At 42.2% G+C, this 14,265-nt stretch overlaps 1 protein-coding gene across 1 annotated transcript in view; it reads left to right on the top strand.

The window, feature by feature from the left end:
* The window catches only part of LOC124619611 (apoptosis-resistant E3 ubiquitin protein ligase 1), a 656,004-nt gene that overhangs the window by 519,829 nt on the left and 121,910 nt on the right, over nt 1-14,265 (top strand). The window contains exon 6 of the mRNA XM_047146114.1: nt 126-307. Coding sequence (XP_047002070.1) covers nt 126-307 — 182 coding nt within the window. The remainder of the gene's footprint in view (nt 1-125; nt 308-14,265) is intronic.

Below are 14,265 nucleotides of genomic sequence, written 5' to 3'. Positions count from 1 at the left end.
TTAAATTATTCTATTTTTTTCCTTGATAAAGTTAAAAAGTATTTTTATAAACATTGCTATTATATTGCATGTTGTTTCATTACAAACAGAATGTGTGTTTGGTATGTTATTTCATCTGTGACCAGGTCCGCCCGACCCGCACAAGACAGTGTTTGTGCGACATTCTTCAACAGTTGTTTGTACAGCGGGCATGCCTCACTCTCTTATGATAGAGCCACGTGATGAGTTTGATAACCTATGTGTGTTCGACGCCAGCAGTTTGGGTACAGATGCACCAACAGAAGGTTATGCAATCGCAATAACCCAGGTAAGAATGTGACACTTTCACCTTAACCAATTTGTTTTTAAAAAATACATGTATCTGTTGCACTTCATTCACAATATTATTCCATTTATAAGTTTATATCCTTTGCAAATTAGTCTTGATACCTCAACCTTTTTGAAATATGTCTACTTGATGTTTGATTCTTTTTTTTTCATCCCTTAACCTCGCCCTCAAACCCAGATCTCCAACACACTCATTCATCCATCCACTCTTTGTATTCCATTGATACCGTCAAGAAGGATAACATTCAGTGTCATTGAATGAATCAAGGTATAACTAAAGACAATCCACTCATAGAAATGTAAACTGTCTTCTCTATTAAGAATAAACTATTACTATACTGCTTAATATCATTTTTGAGTACACCAACTAAAATTAATCTAGTAAACTGGAAAGAAAGCTGCTTTCCACTTATTTACAGCTTAATATTTAGATGAACACATTGGTATTAGTGGAAGAAAATAGTTGCCTACATCTGTAACAATAAAACATTATTCACAATGCTCTGCTACTTGTCAAGGAAGTTTGCAATGAACTTTCTACTTATTGTGTAGTTGAAAAGCACTTTCAACAGTCAAATTTAGATGATTTGTGATACTACTGCTTGCTCATTTGTTTTAGCCACTGTTTTGTCTTTCTCTTTTTCAGCAAGGTGATGCAGTTTCTAACAAAAAACCCCACATAGTTATAATGTTCTTTTCAACTAATTTACTGGATGAACAATTGGAAAAAGTTTACAAAAGGCACATAAGACCCCCCTGCGAGTCCTGGGGGTAAGAATAGGCCCCAGGTATTCCTGCCTGTTGTAGGAGGTGACTAAAAGGAGTTTCACATGTTTCAGCCTTTATGTGATGGTCCCCTGTAGGGTTTGACATCCATTCTTCAAAAGTTTCTTGAAGAGTGAACCAATTGGGGAAGGGCGCCTTACGTGGTGCATAGTGTCCTTCGCGCATTGAGATCTTTAGCCCACTTTCTCGTCGTCGCATTTCAGTCCCACTCATTCGCCATCTCTTGGGTGAGGACACCTTCCTGGGTGTGTTTTCTACCATGCACTATGCAATGTCGCTTTCTGCGTCGACAATGACCATGGACTTCTGATATCCAGCACGGTAGCCAGTCTGTTGTGGTGGGGCCACCATGTACCCTGTTGGTTGTAGCCCCCTGACCACACAGGGATCACTCTGCTGATGCCTGTGCCCTTAACTCCCCAATTATGCCAAAGGGTAGATGCCCATCCCCCTGGGGCATCGGGACTCCCGGCAATGGCCATCCTGTCAGGTGGCCTCTGCTGTGGCTGGGTGGCGCCCGTGGGGAGGGCCCCTGGTCGGAGTGGGTGGCATCAGAGCGGATGACACGCGATGAAGCTGAGTTCATCATCTCTTGCTGGTGGTGAAACACCAGCATTCTCTAAGTGTTCAAAAGCTCAATTCAACGTGCAGAACTACAACCGCAAATCGTTCCCCTCCCTGGCCACACCATGGGAGGAACGTCAGACAAAGAATGGCAGTGGTCTTATTCACCCCAGTACCTTGTTTGTTCAAGAGCTGCTGGGGAATCTTTCATGATGATGAAGCCTCAGTTTTTTGTTCAGCATTTAGAGGACAACTTTGGGGAGGTGGAGGGATCGTCCAAAATGAGATCTGGGTCAGTCTTATCAAAACAGCATCCTCTGCCCAGTCACGGGCATTACTCGCTTGTGACAAGTTGGGGGATGTTTCTGTTACCATCACGCCACATAAGAGCTTAAATATGGTCCAGGGTATCATATTTCACAGGGACCTTCTTTTGCAGTCTGATGATGAGCTGCATGCCAATTAAGAGTGACGAGGTGTACATTTCGACCGGCGTGTCCACAGGGGTCAGAGGGATAATCAGGTTGTCATTGGTGCATTCATCTTGGCCTTCGAGGGTGATACATTGCCCGAGAAGGTCAAGGTGATGATCTACCGCTGTGATGTAAAGCCCTATATCCCTCCCCTGATGCAGTGCTTTAAGTGCTGGAAGTTTGGCCATATGTTTTCCTGCTGTACTTCCAGCGTCACATGTCGATATTGCGGACACCCATCACATCCCAATACTCCATGTGCCCCGCCTCCTATCTGTGTCAACTGTGGAAAGCACCATTCGCCTTGCTTGCCAGTCTGCAGGATTCTTCAGAAAGAAAGGAAAATCATGGAGTACAAGACCATGGACCGACTGACCTACACTGAGGCTAAGAGAAAATTTGAATGCCTGCATCCTGTATGTATGACTTCATCTTATACCACCGCTACAACAGCTCTGGCACCTTCAGCTCTGCCAACCTATCACCTCTCAGAGCCAGAAGACTGCACCTGCCCCCTTGATGGTGGGGGGTCATTTCCCCCTCTGTTTCTCCCACACCACCTACTTCGGGAGCAACACCCACCCAACCATCGGGGACGTCCGTCCCCACTTCTAAGCTGGAGAAGTGTAAGTCTTCTTTGGTTTCTCTCACTAGGATGGGGTCACTTGGGTCACTCCCTTCCCAGTTATTTGCTAGTGGGAAAGATGACACTCGTCTGTGGCTGAAGAGCTCGAAAGCAGCTCGTCGTAGGACTTCATGCTCATCCTCAGTCCCAGAGACTGAGCCAGTGAAGGCCTCCCACTGAGGGAAACCAAGGAGCAGCGAGATAAATCCAAAAAGAAGACCCCTAAGACCAAGGAAATTGTGGTGGCACCCACACCATTGTTACCTACAAGCTCTGTGTCTGAGGATAGGGTGGGGATTCTGGCGTCCGCTGAGGACCTAGATCTCACCAGACCCTCAGACACAATGGATATAGACTGCTCAGGCAGTAAGTTGGTGGCAGTAGGTGACCCTGAGGCGTAAACTGTCTCATTGAATGTTCCATGCCGCCCCAGCCTCATGACGACGTCATCCTCCAGTGGAATTGCAGCAGTTTTTTTCCACCACCTGGCTGAGCTACAGCAGCTGTTAAGCTTTACACTTGCTTTCTGCATTGCCCTCCAGGAAACCTGGTTCCTGGCAATGCAGACCCCTGCCCTCTGTGGCTATAATGGATATTACAGGAACTGTAGCAACTATTATAGAGTGTAGGGGGAGTTTGTGTCTGTGTCCTGCACTCAGTATACAGTGAACCTGTGCCCCTCCAAATCCCTCTTGAAGCTGTGGCTGTCAGGATAAGGACAATGCAGGAAATACCTGTCTGCAATGTATATCTTCTTCCAGATGGTGCAGTACCCCTGAATGCATTGACTGCACTGATTGATCAACTCCCTAAACCTTTCCTACTCTTGGGAGATTTTAATGCTCATGACCCCTTGTGGGGCGGCACAGTTCTTACTGGCCGAGGCAGAGATGTCGAAAATTTACTGTCACAACTCAGCCTCTGCCTCTTAAATACTGGGGCTGCCACATGTTTCAGTGTGGCACATGGCACATATCGGCCATTGATCTCTCGGTTTGCAGTCCTGGCCTTCTCCCATCTATCCACTGGAGAGCACTTGACGACCTGTGTGGTAGTGACCATGTCCCTATCTTCCTGTCACTGCCCCAGTGTCAGGCCCATGGATGCCTGCCTAGATGGGCTTTAAATGAGGTGGACTGGGAAACTTTCACCTCTGCTGTAACCATTGGATCTGCACCACATGGTAACATCAATGTGGTGATTGGGCAGGTAACAACAATGATCGTTTCTGGGGCAGAAAACGTGATCCCTCGTTCTTAAGGGTGCCCCAGCAAAAGACAGACCCTTGGTGGTCGCCAGAAGTCGCCGAGTCAGTTAAGGAGTGTTGGGAAGCTCTACAGCGCCATAAGTGGCGCCCTTCCCTGAAGCACCTCATAGCCTTTAAACAGGTCTGTGCCCATGTTTGCCTTATCAAACGACAGAAGCAGGAGTGTTGGGAGAGGTATGTGTCGACCATTGGGTGCCATACATCACCTTCCCAAGTCTGGGCAAAGATCAAATGAGTTCTTGGGTACCAGACCCCAACAGGTGTTCGTGGTGTTAACATAAATGGCATGTTATCTACTGATGCAAAGTCGGAAATTCCATGCGGCTTTTTGCAGATGATGCTGTAGTATACAGAGAAGTTGCAGCATTAGAAAATTGTAGCGAAATGCAGGAAGATCTGCAGCGGATAGGCACTTGGTGCAGGGAGTGGCAACTGACCCTTAACATAGACATATGTAATGTATTGCGAATACATAGAAAGAAGGATCCTTTATTGTATGATTATATGATAGCGGAACAAACACTGGTAGCAGTTACTTCTGTAAAATATCTGGGGGTATACGTGCGGAACGATTTGAAGTGGAACGATCATATAAAATTAATTGTTGGTAAGGCGGGTACCAGGTTGAGATTTATTGGGAGAGTGCTTAGAAAATGTAGTCCATCAACAAAGGAGGTGGCTTACAAAACACTCGTTCGACCTATACTTGAGTATTGCTCATCAGTGTGGGATCCGTACCAGATCGGTCCGACGGAGGAGATAGAGAAGATCCAAAGAAGAGCGGCGCGTTTTGTCACAGGGTTATTTGGTAACCGTGATAGCGTTACGGAGATGTTTAATAAACTCAAGTGGCAGACTCTGCAAGAGAGGCGGTCTGCATCGTGGTGTAGCTTGCTCGCCAGGTTTCGAGAGGGCGCGTTTCTGGATGAGATATCGAATATATTGCTTCCCCCTACTTATACCTCCCGAGGAGATCACGAATGTAAAATTAGAGAGATTAGAGCGCGCACGGAGGCTTTCAGACAGTCGTTCTTCCCGCGAACCATACGCGACTGGAACGGGAAAGGGAGGTAATGACAGTGGCACGTAAAGTGCCCTCCGCCACACACCATTGGGTGGCTTGCGGAGTATAAATGTAGATGTAGATGTAGATTGCCGAGCACTTTGCTGAGCATTTTGCTTGCGCCTCTGCATAGGAGAATTACCCCCCAGCCTTTCACGCTCTCAAACGGTGGATGGAAGGGAAAGTGATTTCGTTCACTACATGCCACAGTGAACCCTATAAATCCCCCTTGCAAGTTGCCTCAACACAGCTCCTGGACCAGACCGAATCCGCAGTCAGATGATTAAACATTTCTCACCTGACTACAAGCAGCATCTCCTCGTCGTCTTCAACCGGATCTGGTGCGATGGTATCTTTCCATTGCACTGGTGTGAGAGCACCTGGTAAGAACCCGCTTGACGTGGATAGCTATCGGCCCATTAGCCTCACCAACATACTTTGTAAGCTGCTGGAACATATGGTGTGTCGGCAGTTGAGTTGGGTCCTGGAGTCACATAACCTCCTGGTCCCATGTCAGTGCGGCTTCCGCCAGGGTTGCTCTACCACTGATAATCTGGTATCCCTCGAGTCTGCCATCCAAACAGCATTTTCCAGATGCCTATACCTGGCTGCTGTCTTTTTTGACTTACGTAAAGCGTACAACACGACCTGGTGACATCATATCCATGCCACATTGTATGAGTGGGGTCTCTGGGGCCCACTCCCGAATTTTATCCAAAAGTTCCTGTTGCTTCATACTTTCCGTGTCCAAGTTGGTGCCCCCCATATCCAGGAGAATGGCGTCCCGCAGGGCTCTGTATTGAGTGTCTATCTCTTTTTATTGGCCATTAACAGTCTAGCAGCAGCTGTAGGGCCTTCAGTCTCACCATCCCTGTATGCAGATGATTTCTGCATTTCGTACAGCTTCACCAGTACTGGTGATGCTGAGCAGCACCTACAAGGAGCCATCCATAAGGCACAGTCATGGGTTATAGCCCATGGCTTCCAGTTCTCAGCTACAAAGTCATGTGTCATGCACTACCGTCAGTGTCATACCGTTCGTCTGGACCCAGAACTTTGCCTTCATAATGATCCACTCCCTGTAGTGGAGATGTATTGATTCTTAGCACTGATTTTCAACACTCGATTGACTTGGCTTCTTCACCTTCGTCAGCTTAAGTGGAAGTGCGGGCAGCACCTCAATGCCCTCCGTTGCCTGAGCAACACCAATTGGGGTGCAGATCACTCTATGCTGCTGCAACTCTACAGAGCCTTTTTCCGATCCAGAATTGACTATGGGGTTGTGGTTTGCAGTTCAGCAACATCCTCAGCCTTGCATTTACTTGACCCTGCGGGGCTCGACTAGTGACAGGAGCTTTTAGGATGAGTCTGGTGACCGGTGACTGGTGTACCGGCATAGGCTGGGGTCCCTCCATTGCAGATCAGACGTGCACAACTGCTCACCAGTTATGCTGGACATATTCGTAGTTCTCCTGAGCATCCAAATTACTGTCTCCTTTTCCAAGCCGCGACAGTTCATCTACCGCAACAGCGGCCCAGGTTGGGGCTAACGATTGTGGTTCGCGTGTGGCCCCTTCTCTCTGAACTGGAGTCCTTCACTTTACCACCTCTACTTGCAGTCCATTCACGTATGTCTCCATGGTGTAAGCCTTGACCACATCTTCGTCTGGACCTTTTTTGCATGGCCCTAAGGACTCTGTTAACCCCACCTCTCCACTGTCACTTCCTATCGATTCTTGATGTGTTCCAGGGCTCTGACGTGATTTACACGGACAGCTCAATGGCTGATGCTCACGTAGGCTTTGCGTATGTTCATGGAGGACATACTGAACAGCACTCCTTGCCAGATGGCTGCAGTGTTTTCACTGCAGAGCTGGCGGCCATATCTCATGTTCTTGACCACATCCGCTCATGCCCTGGTGCGTCATTTCTCCTGGGTACTGACTCACTGAGCAGCCTACAAGCTAATGACCAGTGCTACCCTTGCCATCCTCTGGTAGCATCCATCCAGGAGTCCATCTATGCACTGGAATGGTCCCGTCATTTAGTGGTGTTTGTGTGGATCCCAGGACACATCGGAATCCCAGGCAATGAACTTGCCGACAGGCTGGCGAAACAGGCGATGCAGAAACTGCTTCTGGAGATGAGCATCTCTGAAGCTGACCTGCGTTCTGTCTTAAGTCTTAGGGTTTTCCGGCTTTTGGTCCTCTCGCTGGGAATCAGTTGTCCTCTGTCAGCTCTGCATTGGCCATACATGGCTAACGCATGGTTACCTATTCCGTCGTGACCCAAGGACCCAACTCTGTGTCGCTGTGGCTCCCAAATGACAGTCGTCCACCTCTTGCTGGGCTGCCCACTTTTAGCCACTCTTCGGTGGACTTTTAACTTTCCCAGCTCTCTGCCTATGGTGTTGGGTAACGATGACTCAGCAGCAGCTTTAGTTTTACATTTTATCTGTGAGAGTGGGTTTTATACTTCTATGTAGGTTTTAGCACATGTCCTTTGTCCCTCTGTGTCCTCTACCCTAATGCTTTTAGGATGGAAGTTTTACTGTGTTGCAGAGTGGCTTGCTTCTTCTTTTTATTCTCATGGTTGGCCAGCCACTGTAATCTGCTTTCTTGTTTTACTCTCTTCTGTTTCTAGCATCTCTCTCATATTTTCTTGTTCTCTTTTGTTCCTTTTAGTGTTTGTTGCCTTTCTTTCGTTCTTGTGGTTTTTCCTTTCTTTCCATTTTGTGTTATATGTCTCGTCCATTTTATGATCACACTTGTGGCGTTGTTTTATTAGGAACATGGGATCAATGACCTCATAGTTTGGCCCCTTCCCCCCTCTTTTTAACCAATCAACCAACCAACCAGCACATAATAAGAGGAATTGAATACTTCTTTAATTAGTTCCTTCCAACATTATGATCCAATTTTCATTAACAACAGATCAGGCACAATTACGTTTGAAGATGAGGTACAAGTTGACTAACATCTGGGATCAAAATATCATGTACCGAGCAGAGAGAGTATTATTCAATGTAGCGGACTAACTCCAGTCAAGACTGAAAGGTACACTATAAGCATAACTGAAAAAGTTGTGCAACATGTACAAAAAATTCAAAGTTTCAGGAAGGAAGCTAAACCATTCATTGCATAACACCATCCTTGCATCTTGACTGCAATTAACTTACTTTACTTCAAAGTACCAGACAGGTTCAGATATGGCATACATTTTCAAATGTCTTATGAATAAAAAGCCAAAGGCACAGTTTGTATGTAGGTGCATAAAATTTTGTCACTGTGTAATTTATAAAACCAGAAGTAAAAATGTGTATCATATTATTTCAGTTATACTGGTGTGCCAATATGTTTAGGTAATCACCCTGAAACAGAAAGCAATTTTTGCCAGCTCATATGGATAGGAAAAACCTTGGATATATGGGAACTGAAATAAAATCAATGGAGAAAAATCTGATATAACAAAGCATACTACTGTTTGAACCTAATACTGAGGCTTTATTGTTGGCTATGAAACATCAAGTGAGCCCAGTGGTAAATTGTAAAGTATGTAAATAAGTTTTCTCTCATTATTTCAAACATGTGGCCAGTAAATGAAATTGGCCCTTTCTGTTGATACTTCTCATGAAATTGGCAGATTGAATGTTCTGTATTTTTATTCACAGTGCACTGAAAAAAATTACATCATATTTTAAATAGCAGCTTCTTTGGCACCTAAGATTCTGAGTAGAAATGAGAAAACTTGTCACTTCATCACATCTATTCTAAATGTCTTTTCATAACAATTCCTAATATTTTCAAGTATCTGAGAATACAAATTTTATTAGCTTTGCTTCTGTGGATGAGAATTCCTGAAATCATAAAAGGTCCCAACACTTTGTAATTGTGGTCTTGTACACCCTGCAGGTTTCAGAAAGGTGCGAACAATTCACTATGTGTATCAGCTAAAAAATGACATTAGTTTTTATGGGTATGGTATAATAAGTGATATAACTTATTTTGAAATATCACGAACATATCTTGCTTCAGAGACAGCATTTATTTGCAGTCCAGGTCTCACATGTGAAGTTACAGTTTGTGAGGGAACAACCAGCCAATAGTTCCTTGATTGTAGGTTAATCAGTTTACTTCCATAGGAAAGAGTAGGAGCTCACCCCATTCTTCCTCTCCCCTCTCCCCCCCCCCCCCCCCCCCTCTCCTTCCTAATGAAAGTGACAGTAAATACCAACATGCTTTACTGTTGTGCTACACTAACATGGGTATTGGATTTCATAGAGAGAAGGTCAGACGAATACTTGCTTTACTGTTTCAAAACTTCAAGTTATTCAGCTGTTTAGATTTTGATTGTTTATGAACTTTGTAATTAATTTTATGCATTCCATTTTTATTTATTTATTTCACCATATGTTAGTGATCATGAGAAACATTTGTCGTAGCCTATATTCTCTGGTGTAAAGTATTTATGATCAGAAATTATACCAGTGTTAGTGGAAAATGTTTGCTCATAATGTACCTGCCAGTGGTAATTTTTTATTACCAATTTACTTAACACATTACATCCGATGAGTTATATAAAATGAAACAAAGTGTGAATGTCTTGCACATCTTATTCTTGTGGTCTTTAGATATGGTAATAGCATGTCTAAACAATAATGTCTTTAAATGAAGAACTTAAGCTGTTTGGCCACATCTCTCTAGAGTGTCCTAAAAGAATGATACTAAAAATTTGCTTGCAAAATGATTGTCTTATAAATTTACAGTGTGGAAACTTGTTAATTTGCCTGCTTTTGACTGACTTTGAGCAAGCTTTGGGTGTTATAGATGTTTCCTAATTAATTCACTGTTTCAGATTTTAAAAGTGTGTGCTGTTGCTTTTGATGTTTTAACACAATGTATCTTTGTTTGCTATCATCACTGTAAGTTGCAATTACATTTACCTATCTCACTGTTCTTCCCTTACTAGTTAAATGCATCAAACACCAGTGTTCCTTATAATAGTATAACTTTTACTGTGGAATGCATGCTACTATATGCAACAAAAGTGGTATGCTGCATGGTAAATACCCAATGTCTCATGTTAATCTGTTGTATACTTTGATGTGCAGTGCATAATTATTACTTAATGACCAAGAAGGAAATCTACTTTTGCTCTTAATAGGTGATTGGCTTTCACTCGCACATCAGGTGCACATAATTTTCCTGAAAATGAGAGGAAACACATTATTGCCCTGCACACACAGCGCTCTTCTTCCTTCTGTGTAATGTACTAGTGGTAGTCTACTTTCAGAACACATTGGGTCCATTCTTAGAGTCCCTGTTTCCACTTCCTGAAGGATATCATCCTATTAAAAGATAATACCAGCTAAAACTGTCTTACACTGTTCAAATTTTTTTTCCCAAGGCTGTATTGATCTTTTTAATATTGATCTTAGTGTTAAAAGATAGACCAAATCTGTTTTGAAAGTGGTGTATGCATTTGTAGACAACTATAATTTTACCCTCATCCGTATGTGTTATCCATTTTTCAGTTGAGCCTGGCTCTGCTGAGACAGGTATGTGTTCGTAAAGTGTGGCTGACAAAATTAGACATAAAATGAAAATGCACAGCAAACATGCCATGAAATATTGGTTTCTGTAGTCTTTTCAGGAAGCTTCACAATCAGGAGCACTCTGACTTTTCCTTATTCTTTTTACAGTGTTGTAGTACTTCATATTTTATTTATACATAATTTACCTGCTTTCTTACTCATTTTCAGTTTACCGCGCATCCATACCAATAACACTTCCATTTGCGCTATTGAATTAAAGCAGACAAAGTGTTTATAGCGAGGCATGTAATGCATGCAGCTTGTAAATTCAGGGGTGCAGCTGCCAATGACTTTAGTGTGAAAAGTGGCATAATTGAAATCTAAAGAGCTTATATATATATATAATAGAGGGAAACATTCCACGTGGGAAAAATTTATCAAAAAACAAAGATGATGTAACTTACCAAACGAAAGTGCTGGCAGGTTGAAAGACACACAAACAAACACAAACATACACACAAAATTCAAGCTTTCGCAACAAACTGTTGCCTCATCAGGAAAGAGGGAAGGAGAGGGAAAGACGAAAGGATGTGGGTTTTAAGGGAGAGGGTAAGGAGTCATTCCAATCCTGGGAGCAGAAAGACTTACCTTAGGGGGAAAAAAAGGACGGGTATACACTCGCACGCACACACACATATCCATATCCATATATCCATAGATTCTGCATCAGCCACCTGATCATGGATCTTTCTTTGTGATGCCAATGTCTTAGTTGCCAGTAAAGCTATAATCTATCTTCTGAAATACGATTTCACACAATTAGAGATCAACCAAGATCACAGTGCAATCATACTTTGGTGGAGGACTCACCAAGGCATCTGTTACTTATGTCTTAATATTTCAGACTTGAAATTTCAAAAGACATTCTCTATAATTAGGGACAGGAAAATTTCATGAAAACAGTAACACAAAAATACAGATTTTAGCGAAATAAAGTGAAATCGGCTATTTATACAGGATTCCATCGAATTTCTAATTTTCCAGATAAAAATGTTATATACCTGAGGGTGGCATTTTTAATATTGGTAGCTAATAGTTATTGAATGCTGAAATTACAATTTCACTGCTAATCTCCTTGAGGCTGATGTTCATGAAAGCTATAATCTTAAAATGATCTCACGACAAAAACAGCACTGAATTTGGTGAAAAAAACAACACGAAGTATGGCAAAAAACACTAGACTTTGCAAAAATTAACAACCTAATTGTCGAAAAATAAGACCACATTTGACAAAAAATTATACTAAATTTGTAAGAAAGAGCACATTTGACAAAAAAAAAATTAAATTCATTTGGCAAAAAATGACACTGACTTTGGCAAAATTGGCATTGGGTGTGGCAATAAAAAGCTATATTTGGCTGAAATAACAACTAATTTGCCAAAAATAACAATGAATCTGTCGAACACCCACTGAATTCACCAATAAGATAAAACTATTTTTTTCTGTTCTTTTCTGTAATATACTACTCCATCAGGACTTCTTCATGGTACTTGAAGCTCATACATGTCCTACACGTGTCATCATTTGGAAGAATTTTCAGTGATGAATGAAGTAATAAGAACAGCCAACATGGCTGTCATATCCTGTCTGATTATAGGGTACTCGTGAAAAATATTTCTCTTCTAGACCTGTGTTTGAACATACTTACGTGCATGAAATGTGCAAGGTATTTCTTTTACTGCTCCTTGCAACCATATTACTGGCTTTATTTCAGCTCAGTATTACTAGTAACCCTGATTAACATGAAACTCTTGCTCCAGTGACTGTGTTGCAATGTGCAACTTCTTACCATAGGATACTTATTCCAGATTGGTAGCCTCATTTGAACACATGCTGACAATTCACCCTTCCTTCTCAACCATGCCGTCATTACCGTGCTTCCATTGGCTTGCCATCTTCCAATGTATCCTTTGTCCCCCAACTCTTGAGCCCTCTCTCGTCCTTGGCTCTTGATCCCTCCCTCCATTCCCTCACTCTCTGCACTCCCTCATTCCCAGCCTCCTGGTCACTCTCTCATTCCCTTCCCCTTCTCTCTATCTCCCTATTTCTGTATTTTCTGTCTCATTTCAACCTTCAATTTCTTCTTTGTTTCTTCCCTCATGTGTTTCCCATTCCATGGTTCCTTGCATACCCTTTACTTCTTCAGCCACACTCCAACATTCCTTCATGTGTCTCCCCTTATATTATAATTTTTTTAAAAAATCTTGCTTCATTCTATCAAATTATGAATCTCCAATCTTTTTAAATCTGCTGCCTGTTTTCCATGTTTCATTTCTGCTTTCTGGATGAGCTCAAAAATAGGTAGTGTAAAAAAAGTTGAAATGATCAAGGCAAAATCAGTTGTTATCAACTGACCAATATTTTGAGCAAAATCAGATATGTGAGCACAGTTGTGGCTTGTGTCCATTCACTACTACTGCTCCCAAAACAAGAGCTAAGAGTAATCTTTTTGTTTTCTTCCTTCCTTCAGTGACAAATGAAAATAGTCAGCTGCAGAGATATATTTGGTCAAGCGAGTGCCTAATCAGTATCAAAAGAAGCATGAGTGAAAAAAATAATAAGGAAAACTTTACAATACGACCACAGAACTAAATAGACAGTGTTACATCACAGCCGGGGGTGGTGTAAGACATTATACACTTCATCCCCTTCAATATCCATTTCAGTTGTAATAATAATTTCAAGTCATTCATTCAGTCATGTAGTTTAATGACCACTGCAGAAACACAAAACTGCAAATGAATTGGAAAGTTCTGTGATCCACAAAACATTAGCAAAAAAATACCCAAACATTCCTTCATTCGTTAGAGTAAGAAAAGTACACAAGTAGTTTAGATAGGATACACTTAGTATGGTGTCCCTACAGAAAAAAGGGACAGTGGACAAAACCTTTAGTAGAGTGAAGCTCTGTCTGGATATTATCTGGATAGACCACTGTATCAACCACTTACAACGGGACCAAAGGGCAATAGGATTTTTGTAAGTTTTTATATTTGTGGTATGTGAAGTTCAGAACTCAAGTATCAATATCTCAATGTAGTTAAAAGCAACTCTCAAAAATTCATAAGAAAATTATTTTTTAAGTTCTCAAAGGGGCTACAATTTGCTAAAGGTAGTACAGCTTTAAACAGGCTACGCGGATCTGTCGGTAGAGCTTGAGACTGGTACTCACAGGATTGCTGGTTCGAGTCTTGTTTTAGTCATTTATAATTGATGGAATGCTGCCCTTATATGGTTTTGCTTTTTTCTCCTATGGCTTATAATCCTCCAGGCAATCTTCACGGTCAGAGATAGGTACATCAAAGCTTTTTGCTCATTCTGTTCATTGAACATAGTTAACTCTTCATAGGTCACATACTTTTCTTCATGGAAAGTTTGTTATGGAACAAGTCTTCTACTTGTAGCATTGCTTCTTCAGGAATTACAGATGATGGTGTTAAATCAACGGGATTATTTTCTGTGAGGATTTGCTACTAATATACAAGGGCATCTCTCGTGCATAATCTTGAAACTTCATTGTGTAAGGAATTTTCAGCAACATCTTTTTGTACTATCTAAGGACCAGA

This window comes from Schistocerca americana, chromosome 6 (genome assembly GCF_021461395.2).
Source record: "Schistocerca americana isolate TAMUIC-IGC-003095 chromosome 6, iqSchAmer2.1, whole genome shotgun sequence".
NCBI classification, from domain to species: domain Eukaryota; kingdom Metazoa; phylum Arthropoda; class Insecta; order Orthoptera; family Acrididae; genus Schistocerca; species Schistocerca americana.
The sequence above is the reverse complement of the archived record's forward strand: the minus strand, read 5'-3'. Positions and strand labels throughout refer to the sequence as shown.